Source organism: Lutjanus erythropterus, chromosome 5 (genome assembly GCF_056507025.1).
Source record: "Lutjanus erythropterus isolate fLutEry1 chromosome 5, fLutEry1.hap2, whole genome shotgun sequence".
NCBI lineage: Eukaryota > Metazoa > Chordata > Actinopteri > Lutjaniformes > Lutjanidae > Lutjanus > Lutjanus erythropterus.
The window spans coordinates 30,548,016-30,566,181 of record NC_139321.1 but is presented as its reverse complement, the minus strand read 5'-3'; the positions used below and the strand labels follow the sequence as shown (position 1 = coordinate 30,566,181).

The window sequence follows — 18,166 nt, the reverse complement described above, 5'->3', positions numbered from 1 at the left end:
ACACAAATAATTGCGCCACTAGACTTGACTGTTGCCAGGCAACACAAATATTTTTCTGCTCACTAATGTTAACTTGCTAGCTATTTTATGTTGGTCTATGCATCACCGCAGTACAGCTCCCCAGCTTAGTTGGTCCAACGGGTCAATAAAACTGCCTCAAGACTGTATTAACCTCTGATTTCTTAAAAGACTGATTGTCCATGTTTAAGTTTTTGAGACTCACTCTGATGTGGACCAAACAACTGGACAGAGACAGCTTGAAAAGCTGGGTCTCTTGTTTCGTTTGTTTGTGGTCTGAATGCAAACAAAGCAACCACAGGATATTACAATAGCAGGTTATTTGAGCTGATTTACAACGCTAAACTACTAATAAATCCAACTGCTGATCATGAAAACTGTTCAGGGAAAGATCTCTAAACCATTTATCTATTTAGCCATATATAGACCCACTATATTTATGCAAATAATTTCGTAGCCATAATACATATACATGCAAGCACGGGCATTTTCCCTGGTCGGTAGGTCAAAAGCTGTTAAAACTGCTGTTTTTATATCCTACTCTGTGTACTTAAGATTCATCAGATTAAAAAGTGTGTGACAATGATGCCACAGTAATAAGCCCTGATTCACTGCTGTATAAGACGCCCCCTTTTTGTCCTGTTTGTGGTCTGTAGCTGTTAGTTATTTAACATTAATGTAAGGGTTATTAGAACTAATACTGTCTAATAAAGAACATATTATTTCTTGTTTTTGTCTAATTTGATACAAAGTAGGACTTGTTACTGTAAAATAGTGTGACCACATAATTTAACTGAGACAAAGATTTGTCATGGTCAAAAAAACAAAACAAAAACATGCAGAGTGAAGTGTGACCTCACACTGAAGCCAAGTTGTTTGGATGTGGAAAAAACTGCTATTACACAATAATGTTGTTAGTATATAGATAATTGGTTCTGTGCATTGCAATCTTGGTATTAAATCAAATTGTTAAAATAAACAAATAAAGCCCTTTTAAGGGATATGAGTGAACATTTTTCATGATACTTACACCTCCTTGATATTAACTGTCAAGGATAAATACTTAACATGCAGCACCAGTCACTGATACTGTAGGTAACAGCACCTGCTCAAATACCATCACACACTGCATCAGCACAATGCCATCCTTCATTGAGCCGAGGGGGCTGACAGCTGTGAAGCTCTGAATGTTAAATTTGTCCAACAGATGGCAGTAGAAGCTCGTCTTCAGGAGATCAGGCTTGTGTACTCACCAGTAAAAAAATGAGCCAGATTCATATCAGCCAGTGAAAGAAAAACTGGGATAATGAAGTTAAGATTGAACAGATATAAGCCATGAAAGTCACCACCTTTAGATGTTTTATCGCATGATTTTTGCTTCATCTTTTACTTCCTTTAAAAAACACTTTTGTGAGCCAACAAACCACCTGATGCTCTATTTTTAAATGCCTTTTACTGCCTTTTCTGTACTCAAATGTGTTATTTCACTATTAATCCATCGACTACTTCAACAACACTGTGTTGCTGGCATGTATCAACCATCTGTACTGAGTGCCTTGAATATATTTGCAGGAACAAAAGTGTTTGTATGAGTCCTCTGACAAACAAAAGGAAGCTCCTCTTCACACTGTGTTACAATGAAGCAGCAAACACAATTATCATCTCTGGCTACGTGGCTGAAAACATAATCACGAGTGAAGCAGAAGAAAAGAGCTTGTTGTAATTCACATTCAATAATTTGGAGTTAAACTGCAAAAAGAAAACAGCCCTGGAAGACACCACATGAATGTCCTCTGATGGCCAATAAATATCGTTTTCTTGATTTATAATGACAATTAAGTCACTGCTATGATCAGATTCAAATTACCAGATGAGAAACACATCTGACAAGGATTTCAGCAGCTGGAAAAAACATGTCTGTCTTTTTTAACATTTGCAGCTACGCACTGATTACTCTCTCCTCTGTTCATTGTCCATTTAAGAAATGACAGCGCAATTATGTGGCACCAAATAGGAGCATAATTCACAGCTGAGAAATGTGAAAATAACAACAAATTGACCCGTTGTGTGTGCACTTTTAATAGCCTTTAGAGAAAGTAGAAAGAAGGAAATACAAGAATTTATTTTACATGATTGTACAAAATCAAGATAAAGAGGCAGAAAAACAAAGCCAGAGAGTTCTGAGGTTGAAAGTTGACCCTGATGACCTTCCTGTGTAGCCCTTTAGTCCAGGTCTGATATGACGCTGAGCCAACTGTGGGCTCGAGTATAAAAATACAACCAATCCCGTGACTCTGCTGAGATTGGCTCTGTGAAGGATTGAATCCCATGAGATAAAAAAACAGAGAGAAGAGAGTGAGAGATGACGTCACTGTCACCATAGAGATACATCCAGCTCTTGGTCACCATAGAAATGTTGCTAATTAATTTGCAATCACAAAAACCTGTAGATACATTGCTCTGCTGCCTACACAGAACACACTTTCTTCATGTGAGATCTGCGGTGGTTAATGTGCTCTTATCTGGAGAGGTGGAGCCCAGCGCTGCCTCATCCATCTGTTGTCTCTTCCATGTCCCACAAGCGTCACCAGCGAAGTCTATGAGTCTGTTTACACTGGTATTAACACACATCCTGAGTGATCTGATCACAGGTGGACAGCTCTAAGTAAAGGTCTGAACTAACCATAGAAGCATAAGAACGCATTAAGATCCAATCACTTAGACCACTGGTGTCGTATGTGTCATTTGTTTCACGTTAATGCAAATGATGTATTTGGGCTCTCTCACCTGCTGGGGTAGCAAAAATAAATAAATAAATAATAATAATAAAATAAGCACAAAATGTGCAACTGTTCAATGAGGAGAAACTTTATGAACTTTGAGAAACAAATCTAGGACAAATTATTTGGGCTGTCTGTTTTAGACCCCTTTTCTGTTGATATTATGATTTTTTGTGGGTGGAGTTTAGATGGAGGTGTTATAATTCCCTAACCATGTTAGCTAACACAAGCTATCAAGTTTTGTTGACTTGTTTTTTAATAATGGCTGAAGTAAATATGGTTTTCTCTGAATATGTACAAGGACTGCAAGTGTCACTTACTTAAAGAGTTAACATTAACCAGTGGGACCACACTGTCCGACACACTGTCTGACACTTCAACATTTTTCTCCATGTTTTGACTCTGGCTATAGAACTAGCTAACAAAGTTAGCTAATGTGCTACAACAGTTAGTGTTACTACCTACAACACATTTAAAAGTACTTGACATGAAGCGTGCCCTACAAGTTGTCTTTGTCTTTTTGACTGGCAGTGGCAGCTGATGTGCAATAAAATTTCAATTTGCAGCCATCACTATTTCAATTCTGGCATCCAACAGCACAGCAAGATGGGATTTTCACCTGTTTATGTGGCCTACTACTTTGAGGAGATCTGTGTTTGCCTCCAATGCTGTGACGTTATCATGATACTTTATGTGATTTCTTTCTTTGTTCAAAAAACATTGTGTCCCTTTGTCCCATTGTGTTGTTTGCCACTGTTAGACCACTGGTTAAAAACAACAACACATTTTGCAAATGTGTTTTTATATAGAACAGGAAAGTGAAACGACTACGACAAAATCTTAATCATTCCTGCCTTCTTGTAAATTCAGCATTAAATGCAACACATTAAGTTGTGTCTTTCCCTGTAAAAAAATATGCGTTGCCATGAGGTGCAGGAAGAAATGCTCCATGGAAGCAAATATTTACCCTCTCTGACTCTGTCATGAATGCCTTTCTTTGTCATTTGTGATGTGAAAACATCAGATTTCCACACAGTCAGAAAAAGTGTGTGTCCCGCCCATAGTTCAGGTATAAAATTCCAGCTTCTTACCTGCTCGGCTGCTGACAGTGCAGGTAAGACATGAGGCTCATGTAGCCAATACAGGAGTTTAAATGTGGCACTGATCTTAAAAAAGAAGGAACAAGTGGTTGAATCTTTGTATTGAAGAGCTAAAATGACAATAATAGACAAAATAGCCCCAGTGTTTATTTGCATGTAGAGTGGGGAAGTGACATTTGACGCACTGTAAGACCATGTGTAAAGTGAAGCACTCAGAGCTGTCCACTTGTGATCATATCACCCAAGACGCACGTTAACATCAGGTCTGAACAACCACTATGTGCTCTTGATTCCCTGAAAGCCACAGAAGTTCCAGCGTTTCTCCAGGCTGGCCCCGACGCCGGTCAGCTCCTGTCTGAAGGTGCAGGGCAGCCGAGACAGAAGAGCCTCCACCTGACCAGGGTTAATCTGCATAAATGCACACATAACACGGTCAAGAATTAGCAAGCTGCCACACAAAACTGCTTCTGCACACAAATGAAGACAGACATTCTCACACCTTCCTCACACCTCCACTATTCACACCTCTGCTCTTCATTTTCATTATGCTCACAGTCGGTTCTCACATCCTCACTTAAACCCAATGAATAGGCCAAGCATCGAGACAATTTGAGCTACACGACAGGATTTAGGCCGGCTCACATCACCCAGGTGGGCTAATGAGAATCACAAAGGCTAAGGTGACAGTAGAAACAGAAATCCAGTGTACGAGCTGCTGTAGACAGCCCACAGTGTCTTGCATTAATAACTAGGTTGTTCAAACCCAGTACTAATGTCAGGATGCATTAAGGTCCATCATGGAGATAGGACTGGTGTATCATTACAGACAATGGAGCTGTGTGAGTGTGGAGCCGGTAGATAAGCGGATAGGACTGGGCTTGTTGTTACACAGTCCAGCCAGCGGTATTGACAAAACTCTGTGGGCTGCTTGATGTGCAGAGTCAGTGTTGAAACAACAGATACACAGACAAACACACACACAGCCATGTATAAAGCATGCCAAACACACGCAGAACACACACACACATACACCTGCACGTACATGTCACACACATGGTTAAAGCAATAGCTTGACATTTTGGGAAATAACCTTATGTGTTTTCTTGAAAAAGAGTTAGATAGGAAGATCGATATTGCTCCTGCCTGGACTGTAAATGTGAAGCTTCAGCCAGGAGACGGTTAGTTTAACATAAAGACTGGAAACAGGGGGAAACAGCTACTCTGGGTCTGTCCAAAAATCAAAACAATCTGCCTACCAGCACAATTAGAGCTATTATTATATTGCAATTCTTTAATCCATACAAAAACTGATGATTTAATAATGACAAGTTGTTGCTTCCACATCCACAGTGAGAAAGATATCTATGAGAATAACTATAATGATAAGGATGTGAGCATCCACATTGACAAATGATGCTGTCACTTAAACAGTGGTGCATAGGAAAACAGATAATGATGACCTGTTACTGCTGTGTGTTGCACAGAGCAGTGTTGGGCAGTAATGCATCACTCAATAATGCATTACTGTAATCTTATTACTTTACCCAGTAATGAGTACTTTAAGGGATTGCAATTTCCAAAGCAGTAATTACAGTTACTAACTGAAGTAACTCTGAGTTACCAAGGGAGACATGTACGTGCAGCAGGTCAGGTCAGCTGTTAGCCAACAAACTAGATGAAGGAGGGAGGATGAGTGAGAGAGAGAGAGGCAGGCTATCCACAGGTGGAAGTATCATCACTGTTTTGAGTTTGTTTGTCTCCTCCAGACAGAATATGTGGTGATGGAGTCTAAATTGAAGGCTACACTTGGAGAGGTCTACTTTGTTTCCACCACAGCAGACATCTAGACAGCTAATGACAAAAGTTTTCTGGGTGTTCACTTCACTGGATCAATAGCTCAACTTTGAAATGCAGCAAGACCACCAACAAGGTACACAAGTAATATAGTAATATAACAGATGTAACTAAGTACTTTTGATATTGAATCGACTTTTGATAATAAGTGATGAGCAAAAGATATTCTTACTTTTGAAAGGTGTGATAAGTACAAAGTAACTTATTACACTTCCTGAATAACTTTCCCAACACTGATGCAGAGAAACAAATAAAAAAACGAAAAGAGATGAGTTCACAAAATTCAAGTACTGTACTCATCTTTTGAAGACATATTTTTTTTCATCCTTTCATATGAGTCAGCATCAGTTCCAAGGACCAGACAAGACCCCATCAGTGCCAAAGACTGGCAGTATTTCTCAGGTAATATTACATTTGCCCTGAATTGCTCTGAAAATGATCCAAATGATATTTTTCGCCACTGCCATTGTTATTATAGTTGAGGTATTTATAGTTATTGTTAGTGGACGGCCCTTCAGAATGAGTCGCATTATTTCTGAGTGTGTTGTCAAGTGTTATGTGACACAGTGTTTCTCTCTCATATGTCCTGGTATTGCACCTGCCCAGCTTGAAGCTGCCTGGATCAGGTCTGGAGTTTAAAAGCAGACAGAGAGCAGCAAGCCAGGACCAGTGGGACGTTTGGCAGACGACAGTCTGTGTGTTGCAGTATAGTTGTGTGTTGCAGACTAGACTGTGTGTGACAGGTCTAATGCTAGCATGTTTGCTAGTGTAATGTCACCATGGGCTGGGTTCAGCTCCTTTATTCCTTTTTTCAGAGAGAAGGATTGCCTTTCTTGTGTTTTATTTTCCTTGGTAGAAGCTTTCACCCTTTTGGTGGAAGGGTGTTTTTTGGTGATGCTCGTTTGTTGTTAAGTGTTATTTTGAATTTAATTTGTTTACAAAAAAGATACTTGTTTGTGCACTCGCCACAGTTTTCCTTCCTTTTTTTTCTGAAGGTAACTTTTTATTATTGTTACTGCCCTCATCCCCTGGACCACACTTTGGGAAAGTAAGAATTTGGGAGGTCATCCAGGATTTGAAAAAGGAGATTAGGGAACTTCATTTATTGTACAAGTAAGTGTTTCTTGGTGTTGAGGTTGTCTCCAGTGGCTATTGTGGTAAGTACTGGTGCCTGGGTGATTGTCCAGCCAGTTTCCTCAGATGGTCAGAAGAGTGTCCAGCTAGGCTTTCATCAGCTTATTCATTAGGCACACAGAGGCAGGCATTTCAGGGCTCCAGATGCTGAAGTTTAGCCTTTAAGTCACCTCGAGCCTGGTACTCTCTAGAACAAGGGTCTGTAACCTGAGCCCCCAGAGCTGCATGTGACTCTTTAACCAGTCTCCTGCAGCTGCCTGTGTCTTTGGCAAAAAAAAAAAAAAAAAAAAAAAAAAAAAAAATCACATGGAAATCAATAATAGTTAATATTTTTAACTTTTAATTTTCATTCATCATTGTTGTGGGACTATGAAAAAGTCGAGACAACTCAAAATTTCAAGGCAACATACTGGAATAGATTTTTGAGTTTTGAACCCAACTCTAACTCTTCTCTCAACTAGTAATTTTTTGTTGACCCCCCCAAAAAAAAGTTGTCAAAACTTTTTACGTAGTTTATATAAGAGTTTGAATTGTGACTCTTACATTTGCCAGCTGTCATACCAAATTTTAGAAAAGTTTTAATACTTTGTCAACTATGAATGTGTGTTACAGCCTACATCTATGGCTTGGTGCCTTCTCCTCTAAATTGGCGGTGGCTAGTTTTCTTGAGTCTCCATATATTAGCTATGGATGCCAAATGACAAAACAGTCTTCAGGGAAAAGAATTAATTTAATAGCTGCTGCTCCAGACAGATTTTTTTTTTCTTTTATTTGGCCAAAAATGGCTCTTTTCATCATAAAGGTAGACCAACCTGTAGAAACCTGCTCGAGAAGATAGGCAGGTACAGTTTGAGTTGGGCACAGTCTGGGGAAGTGTATTGTTATGTGAGGCTAGTTTTGATTATTGTTATAACCCTCTTCCCCTAAACCACTATTGGGGAGTACAACATTAAGTATATATGGTACATATTTGCCAACATTTTTATGTAAATAATAATTTTTACGTGCCAAATTGAATAGTTGATTAATTAATTACTTGATCAACAGAGTTGTTTCATTTTCATTGCTGGGTTAACTTGTAACCACACCCAACACTGATGTTACTATTTTCTGACATTTTGAAGATTACATTTTTAATTGGCTATTCAAAAAGTGTAAACAGACTATTCAAGAATGAAAATTATCATTACTTGCAGTTCTACAATCCTCTGTTACACACTGACAGTGATTCTGCCTGTAACCGTACAAACTGACATCACACCAATTGTATGTAAAATATATTGAGGGGAGGGGACCAGTCAGATCCAAAAGAATAACACGGACTGTCTGTATGGATACTGGATGGTAATGAGCTCAGTTATAAACCAGGAATGAGCTCAGACATGAAGAAAAAATCAGGGTGACTAACTGCATAAACCGGCTGCGGCAGCGGCGGCAGCAGCAGCAGACGGACGCAGAGCATGAATATATTTATCAATAGGTTGTGCAAATGGGGACATGTGATAAAATTAGACAATGATAACTGCACCAGTACTGAAACAGAGAAGCTCTAACAGAGCAAAAACAAACTTGTTTTATATGAAGGGTCTCACTCTAACAAAGCAGGAGCAGCTGAGGCCTAAACGGTTGAGACAAACAAGATTTTTTACCACAGGGAAGGTAAGCAGCGCTTTGTCCTACATCACTAGAAAAAAGACCTGGTGGGATAAACTTTCCACCCTGCTCCAACAAATGTTGATTAGCTCAGCTGCTGACATCGTGTGGTTGAATGACCCCACTCCCACTCTGTGTAACTACTAACACTGTAACACAAAGATACTATCTTCAGGGATATTCACACAAATATCTGTATTTGGCTAAACCAGAGGGGGGCAGGGCTTACCTGAAATTGTTAAAAATGGTAAAATCTTCTTCCTTCTCTACATTAAATCATTTTCTATGGTAATTTATTATCCCTACACATATATCTCTAAGTTAAAGCTGGGGTAGGCAGTTAAATTTTGGCATCATTGGACAAAAGTTCCATAATAACCTTTTAGTAAAATGTATTCTAGTGGTCTGAGAGTAAGCTAGATTTCTCCTCCTCCTCCTCCTCCTCCTCCTCCTCCTCCTCCTCCTCTTGACTCTGTTTTCAGGCTTTACAAAATCTGACCCATGACAAGAGACTTTGGTCAGTCACGGGTTGATAAAATAGTTGTTGTAAGTCTCATTTCTAAAACAGCAGTATTTAACAACCCAACAATCAGCTATTTTCTCCAGAACTGATTCCTGCACCTTTGAGCTGGTTAAACAATATTTTGAAAAAGGTCTACACTGAGTACAAATAAAAGCTGTGTCACTACTAATGTTTTGCTTGAAGAAAGTTAGTGAAAAAAAAATACATGTCAAAATTGAATTAGGCCATACTGGTATATGGTTATGGTTACCTGTAAGATGTACAGTAAACTCAGATTAATATTGGTCTGAAATGTCCGTAAAGAAAATGAGAAAGCTTCTTGAAAAAAACAGGCCCTTTCACACCATTTTTAAAAAGTAAGAAACTTTTTGTCTTTACTTAGAGATGCATTTTACAGATGAGTACAGAGGACTGATAGAAAGCTAGCATTTTGTATGACATTTTATGATAATTAGTATGTGAATTCTTGAGTTATGGCCAATATGTTCTTTGAGGTCACTGTGACTTTTGACTGCTAAAAATAGTAATTTGAGCCTTAAGTCCAGATGGATGTTTGTACCAAGTCTGAAGAAATTCCCTCAGATATCATGTTTATGAGAATGGGATGATAAGGTCACAATGACCTTGAACTTTGACCTTTGACCATCAAAATCTATGTAGATGTAAGTTCATCCTGAAGCCCAGGTGTACACTGGTGCCATGCCAGGTGTTCTCATGTGCTCTGCTGCTATATGTGCAGCATCGTTGTTCCTGTTGTTGTGGTGACATTATTTGACAGGATGATGTTGTTTAATAAATAAATCTGTTCACATCTCATGTTAAATTGTATTCTACATGCATTACTCTAAGTAAGGCCCTGATACTAAATAAAAATACATAAAACATGACACCAACTTGACTATTGTTTCCAGGCCTGGTGGGAGGATCTTTCGGAAAAGAAGTTGGTGGCTTAACTAAAGTCACAGGGTATATAAGAAAGAGATTTTGAGAGCTGAAATCCTTGACTTTTGATCTTTAACTACCAAGATCTAATCCTGGACGTTCGTTGACGGACGTACAGACAAGACATAGAGCCTCCTGCCACGGCCAACACGGAGGCATATAAATCCCCCATGAAACACCAGTGAATGACTATTATTAACTGCACCACTAATCTGGTCACTGAACGTCTGAGTACACCAGCGTGTTTTGAGCCTATAGCCTGTCTGTTTAAGTACAGAAGGTATATGAGTGTGAAGCAGTGCAGCTTTAAATTGATGTGTGTGTTCTCCAACCTTTGCTGAGATAAATACGAGCACAACAAAAAATATCTCAAGAGTAAGTGATGGCTCTTGCCTGCATTTCAGGCTTGTTTGCGTGCCAGGAGACTAAAATGGCACAGCAGGACCCTGGCATACAGCAGGCCCATATGTCAGCCCTGCAGGGAAATTTAATCTATGTCACTATGTCTAGGATGTCTGTGTGTGTGTGTGTGTGTGTGTGTGTGTGTGTGTGTGTGTGTGTGTGTGTGTGTGTGTGTGTGTGTGTGTGTGTGTGTGTGTGTGTGTCTGCCTGTTACCCTGGAGTCCAAACGCTGCAGGTAGGAACAGATGTACTCAATGCTGGCTCCAAACGGGTGGACGTTCAGGAAGGTTGAAATGATACCTGGGGTTGAACAGATGCATGACATGTTAATTAAACTGTCAAAATACAAAGACATACCGTGCCACGTAGCTCCAGCATCTGAGTTTCTGTTGTCAGTCAGACATGACTTTGAACCACAACGGAATATTCAAGAAATCTGTTTGTATTATTCTTCCTCCTCTGTTTTGACTGAAAAACAGGCGAGGATGCATCGAGTGGCTCTTCTCAGACACCCAACACTGTTAAGAGCCTCTTGTATATTGTGGCTCCAGATTAGAGGGAGTGTTTGATGACGCTTTGATGCTGTTATCTCTCATCAAAGCTGTGTATTACTGAAACTCTCCACAAGCTCAACCAAACCATCTGCTCTCGACTCTCTGATGGGGCCAGGAGAGAGATAATCCACCACCTTTGCTTGTCGTGAAAGCACCGTGAGGCAAGAAATCGGCTGAGATTTGGGTGGTGGGTCTTGAGATGATCTGACCTCAGTGTGTGTGTCTGCATGTACTGAGCTTAATTACTGACGGTCTACACAGAACAACAACAGGACTCGAAGAATAGTTTCTAATTTACTACAGTTTCTGTCTTATTTTGATGGTTTCAGCCAATGTGGTACTCCACAAAATAACTGATGAAATCTGGGAACAAATCATGTACGTCTTGGTTCAAGGTGTGAGTAATTTCTCTCTGTTTATCTTCCCAACACACAAATAAGTTTTGATATGAGTTAGAAAAAATAAATAAATAAACAGGAAGTTGCTGCTTCATATTTCATCTCTGTAGTAGAGAGAAATTACTCATGGCAGATTCTACCGCAGAGAGAAAATAGTTCCTATATGAAACTGCTCACAACAAGGTCTGTGTATTATCTTGGGTAAGTGGATCATGATATTTGGAAAGTGACACTGGTTTTGAATTTCAAATCAAACGTATATATTGGTGTTCTGAGCCACTTAAGCCCATTTTATTGGAGAGAAGGCAGACATCTCTACTGCTGATTTCTCAAAATCTAGATGGATAAATAGTGTTACAAAAGGAAAAATATCTTTGTGACTTTGGGGTGAACTGTCCTTTAAGAACATTTCTCAACACATAACAACAAGGAATTTAGGGATTTCACTATCTACAATCTATAATATGAAAAAAAAAATCAGAGAATCTGGAGAAATCTCTACATGTAGGAGAGCAAGGCAGAAAACCAACACTGAATGGCAACACTTTATTAAAAACTGCACTGAAAACTCTCACATACTGTATAAAGTTTACTACAAGGGCTCAGGAACACTTAGAAAAACCTTTGTCAGTAAATACAATTTGTTGCTGCATCTACAAATGCAAGTTAAGACTCCTCAAACTCATCTGAGATGGATATTTGAGATTGTTTTTCGAAATGATGGGCATCGTGACCACCGGTCTAAAGAGGAAAAGGACCATCCAGATACTTAGTGGGGCTAATTTCAAAAGCCAGCATCTGTGATGGTATGGTGGTGTGCATCATGGGTAACTGTCACATCTGTGAAGGCCCCATTAATGCTGAAAGGTACATACAGGTTTTGGAGCAACATATGCTGCTATTCAGACAACGTCTTTTTCAGAGACGTCCCTGCTAATTTGAGCAAGACAATGCCAAGACACATTCTACATGTTTTACAGCAGTGACTGACCTGTCTGCAGTCCAGACCCGTCTCCCACTGAAACTGTGTGGTACATTATGAAGCACAAAATATGACAACTGAAATCCTGCACTGCTGAGCACCTGAAGTTGTATATCAGCCAAGAATGAGACATAATTTCACTTTCAAAACTCCAACAGTTAGTGTCCTCAGTTCCCAAATGCTTTCTGAGTGTTGTTAAAAGAAAAGATGATGTAACACAGTAGTAAAAATGCTCCTGTCCAAACTTTTTTTGGAATGTGTACAAGTATCAGAATCTTAAATATCTTATCTTTGATCTCTATTGTCTGTGAAGTTTAAGCAAATCATTGCATTCTGTTTTTATTTGTTTTACAAAATATCCCATCTTCTTTCGAATTGAGGTTGTACAAAAATAAGACTAGTTGTAAGAAAACAGAATTATATTTTAACAGTGTATAACAGAGGATTTGAATGGTGTTTTCAGAAGCACAATAACAGTTTCATTCTTATTGAAAGAACACAACTCACCCTTTTGCAGCTTAACAATACAAACAGAAACTCTTCTATCTTGTGTACTTTCTCCTCTCGCTTTTCTTGAAGGCAACCGTTCAAAGATTATACAACTGTGTTCATTTACATTCACTGTGTGGATGGAGAGAAAAGGCAAAGAGATTCAACCCTTTGTTTTCTGGTGAAACATGTTCCTTCAGGAGCCGACTGTCCCTTTTTTCCCGCGGTGCTCACTTCAACTCAGCATCAAACAAGACGTCAAGAAGAGTTATTCTGACATAAGAAGGTGCCAGGATTTAACCGTGGTCCATCTCTTCCCCAGCAAAGAGCCAGAGTGGGCACGAACAGCGGACAAACACCATTGACTACCTAACTACCTGTAAGCCAATCATGCAGTCACTCTGCTGTAATAGATGCAGGTATTTCTGGCACTGGACCCAAATGGACAAATATAGAAGGTGCTATCATTTGGCAAACTCTAGCGCAATTTGCATTTCCTCTCTACTCCCTAACAAGACACAGCAAGTTTTATCTTTCATGCTCTGAGCCAACGGATGTCCTTGACAATTAACATGTGAAAACGCAGCGTGCCGGAAAACAACAAGCAGCAAAATAGGACAAGGCTTTGTTTACTTCTATAAATAATGTAGTTTATTACACACAGGGGAGATAGATGTTGGCCATATTTTCCATTATCATAAAGTCACATTGTGTTATGTAATCTAATGAGTAAAGTGGGCTCTTTCTCTCCTCATATCTTCCTTCTCTTTCGCTCTAATGGTTGTGTAATTATGCATAGTTATTACCTCAAAGTGGCTGAAGCAAATCAGAAAAACCCAACTGTGGGAGAATTGGTATTGGTGGTGCATGTTGTGGTTATGTTACAGGGAATTACCAATAAAAAAAAGGAACAACACATTACAATACAATCCAGTCCAATTAAACAGCTATGTAGTAAGTACTCCTTTTGTGAAACTAATAATGTTGAACATTGTGTGTGTCTCACCAGGGCTACAAATTTTTACAATGTTAACTAGTTTAGTGTGTTAGCATAACATTTTTTAATAAGTTGAAATCTTACTGGTTTTGCAGGTGTTCCTTTTAAACCAAAGTATTAAACAAGATGAATTTTGACCTGATGATTGGCATTAGAATAGGGGCTCTCAAAGTGCGCCACACAAGCCAAGGGTGGTGCTTAGAAACATTTTGTGCAGCCCCTGAATGCAACATGAAAGGTGCTTTCACTTTCAATAGTCTACATTTAACACAATAGTTTAGCTGAGCTACTGCATCAAACTGTGACCTCCTAAGAAGTGTCTGTCAGATTAGGGGTGACAATTTGTAGAAAGCTGCTGGTTGCATGGCAACTAATGGCATCTCACGAGTGTCACAAGGAATAGCGTGCTGTCATCCATGCTAGTGCTGTATTTTGGTGCATAACTCTGCAGTTTAATGTGGAGGTGAGATGGAAAAGCCACCATGGAAAATTGCTGTACGGTCGAGGAGAAAAGGTGGTTTCAGGAAAAAAAAGACACTTACTTTGTCTAATCTAGGGGGACATATAAAGTGATCTGCTTTATCTGCAAACAGGTGAATTTGCTGCTCAAGGAATATAATGTTAAACACCATTATAAGACCAATCACAAATCGCTCACAGGTTCACAGATTTTCATCAAAACTTTGAAAACCTTTGCGCTAGAGGAAAATTTAAGAAACCATCTAAGTCTTTTGAATTCATTCTCTGAGTAGCATGGATATCTAGACCAAACTTCACTGATAGTTGTTGTATTTTAGTCTAGATCAAAGTGGTGGGCCAATGGACTGACTTTTCTATCCCTAGAGCCAAGCTGCTATCATGAGAAAAACTGCTGACTGCACCTGGAATAAATGACTATAAAATAACTGAAATTCTGGTTTCAAAGGCACACTATAGCCCCTGCCAGAGTTAAACGTCTCAAACTGAATGAATAAAAGATGAAAACTGTCAGAATCTTCATAGCTTTACTCAAAGTCCTGACTGTAATATTTTAAGTCACTCAGCTTCGTTCTGCAGACTACTGATCAAAAAAAGCCATGATATTCATCCAGTAACAGGTATATGTCCTTTTTAGGTCAATAGTTAGGGATAGTTTGATTTATTTGAGGTGGGGCTATATGAGGTACTTGTGTGAAGTTTATTATCTATAATAGATGGCGATTGGCGTGCCCCCAGTTTGAATCAGCAGAAACGAGTACCAGCATGGAAGCTAAACAAAGTACTGCTCAGTCAGAATCGCTGTCTCTTTACAGCAACCACACACCCTTAGATAAAATCTGTGATTTTACCTCACAGAACGAGGGAGTTGCTGGTCTACTGCTGCCCTGATCATTTTATTTGTTTGTTATTGTGTGACTTTGGTGAGTCCAAACCAACCTTTTAAAACACAGAAGACACACAATAACACAAACAAACTGAGCACTTGAGGCAACAGGAGACCAGCAACTCCTGTGTTCTGTGAGGTAAAAGTGTTAGTATTGCCAATGGAGTCTGGTTGGAGTGGAGAGAGTGATATTTGGCCTGTATAAAGGCAGTGTCCCATCAGAAAAGACTGATGATATCAAAGCAAGGTTTGAAAATATAGTGTACACTTAAACTGATACTGATTTTTTTTTAGATCCTGAGTTTCAACACCTTTTTAGGTGGCTAAAATCAGTACAATTATAAGTATCACAATATTAAAGAAATGTACTTTGATTACTTTCAGTTACTTTTGGATTACCTCAATACTAAATATGGTGAAATATGGTAAATATGCTTTAGCCTAATATGTTTTGTGTTATTTTGTTCAACTATTTCTTCCTTTGGTGTGCTCAATTTATTCATTGACTGACTTAAGCAAGAAATGGTAAAATTTCCACCCGCTGAGAGCAGTTTTTCATTAAAGGCCATGTAAATGATTTGGCAACTGTAAGATCAGCTGTTTTCACTGAGACCAGAGTGGTGTTGTGAGACTTGTGAGGTGTCGTAATGTGTGCGCACTATGTATAATGGTATATCGTTCTTTATTTTAAAATGTGTTTTAAATTTTTAATCCTGGTAATAATCTCCATTACTAGCAGGCTACCTCTTTAAAGCTATATGAGCTCAGCCTTGGAACTTCCTGGAAAGAGGCATCAGCTAAATGCCTAAAATGTTAAAATGTCGATGTAGAGCGTACCGACTAGCAGAGCATCCCTCTCGGAGTGAACAGGACTGGGAGGATTCTTCTCTGGAAGACCGTCCTTCTCCTGACTGCACGACACCACTGAAGATGCTGTCACATCCTGAGGAAAGACACACACACAAAGGCTTTTGTGTCAAACTGCTGCAGAGATCACAAAACACTGCTGAAAGACCCACATAGTGCAGCACCTCAATTAAGGACTGATGCTACTGAAAAATCTAAACAGGGCTCTGGGTAGGAACAGTATCACATTTCACAAAAAAAATATTAATAAGCATGAAAAGTGTTTTGCACTGTAAGCAAATGCAAAAATGGAAAATAAACACAAAATAATTAACATAAAAAGAAGGACAAGAGAATGAAAAAAAGTTGAAGGAGTGAAAGAATTAAGTGAAGAAGCCAGAGTTTACAAGAGGCAAAACAAAACAAGAGAGAAAAAGAAAGTGCCAACAAGGCTAATGATGAAGCTGTTGTTTACTGTGAGCCTGTGACAACCTGATACACAGATGTGAGGACGGAGGAGGACATCTGGATGTGAGTGAGATATGTGTGTCTTGCAGAGTCCAAAAGTCCACACATTTCTTTACTCGAGTAGAAGTACAGATATTTGTTTAAAAAAAGAGTAGAAAAGTAGTACTGGTTCGACTTCTTTACTCAAATAAAAGTGTAAAGGCACAGGCTCTGAAATGTACAAATAAAAAGTAGCCTTCTGTTATGTCATATTGCATCTTTTTACGTTGTTTTTTTGTCTTGTTATATTTTTCATCATGTTATATCTTTTTCGTCTCGTTACATGTTCGTCTTTTATGTTATTTTTGGAATGTTACATCTTTTTTGCCATTTTGTCATGTTTTGTCTTTTACATCACTTTTTGTTTTGTTGCATATGTTTACTTTGTTTGTCTTTCACTTCATTTTTGTCATGTTATGTCTTTTGCATCGTTTTTTTTGTTTTTACATCTTTCACATTTTTTTTGTCTTATTAGATCTTTTACTTTATATTACATCTTTTACATAGTTTTTTGTGTTTTGTTGTGTCTTTTTCATCTTGCACATTGCTTTTGTCATGTTATGTCCTTTACATATTTTATGTATATTAGGTCTTGTTAGTCTTGTTACCTCTTTTATGCCAATTTTCATCCTCTTACATCTTTTTTTAAATCTTGGAATCATCTTGATGTTGGGAAGGTGGTGCAATTACGCAAAAGAGATAATCATTCAATCAGATAATTCCCCTCAATTGTATTAAAACTAAAGTCACAAGCCTGTTTTGATATTTTAGATATTTGTGCTAAAATGTAGGGAGTAAAAGTTAACAGTTGTCAGAAAAATAAATACTCAAGTACAGATATCTAAAAACTCTACTTAAGTGCAGTGACAAAGTATTTTGTACACTTTGTTACATCCCACCTCTGGTGTCTTGTAAGAATGAAGAACAGTGATTCAAGGTAGTCCGGTCTAATCAGGACACAGCGGCCCTGACTTCAATTTCTGTGACAATGTGTGCATGTATATGTGAGTGTGCACATGTCTCGTACATGTGTGCCGCAACAGAGGCCCTTTAATGCCTAACCCAGTTGTGTCTGGGAGATTTATTCAGTGACATGTCAGTCCCTGTGAAGATTGGCCTGTAATGATATGACATGTCAGTGGAGGAAGAGAGGAAAAGAGCAGAAATAAGTAAAAATAAAAATGGGGGGTGCGGGCGGGGGAAGACAAACATTTAGCACGGAGTAGTGAGGGCTCATGTTATTTCCCCACTTACACTGACTTGATTAGCACTCTGTTCGCTTCCTCTGTCATCTCGCTTTAACGTCTCCAGCTAGAGTCAATTAGAAAAATGAGAGGAAACGTCAATGAGAGACAAGTCACCCACTAATGCAATCAGACACACCAAAACTCTCTCTCCATCCCACTCTGACTCGCTCATACACACACACCGTGACACATACGTATAAACATGAGCAGCAGCAGCAGCCTAGTTTCAGAGGGACTTCTCTGTACAAGTTCTGGAGACAAAGTCAGACAAAAAAAAAAGTCAAATAGTTTATCGTCCCAGAATAGCAGCCAAAATAATTGGCCGCTGTCTGCTCTGCACTGCCTGTGAGGAAAGTCAGATTAATTTAATCAAAGTT

General features: G+C 38.9%; 1 protein-coding gene across 2 annotated transcripts in view; it reads right to left on the bottom strand.

Annotated features, from left to right (window-relative positions):
- Positions 1 to 2,871: 2,871 nt before the first annotated feature.
- The window catches only part of LOC146327129 (ecto-NOX disulfide-thiol exchanger 2-like), a 274,197-nt gene continuing 258,902 nt past the window's right edge, over positions 2,872 to 18,166 (bottom strand). Inside the window, exons 12-15 of one of the 2 annotated variants that reach the window (XM_084719578.1) lie at positions 17,797 to 17,853; positions 16,027 to 16,132; positions 10,621 to 10,706; positions 2,872 to 4,306 (exon numbers count right to left, since the gene is read on the bottom strand). In XM_084719578.1, the coding sequence (XP_084575704.1) occupies positions 4,175 to 4,306; positions 10,621 to 10,706; positions 16,027 to 16,132; positions 17,797 to 17,853 (381 nt within the window). In that variant the 3' untranslated portion in view covers positions 2,872 to 4,174. The remainder of the gene's footprint in view (positions 4,307 to 10,620; positions 10,707 to 16,026; positions 16,133 to 17,796; positions 17,854 to 18,166) is intronic. The other variant, XM_084719579.1, reaches the window with a different exon arrangement.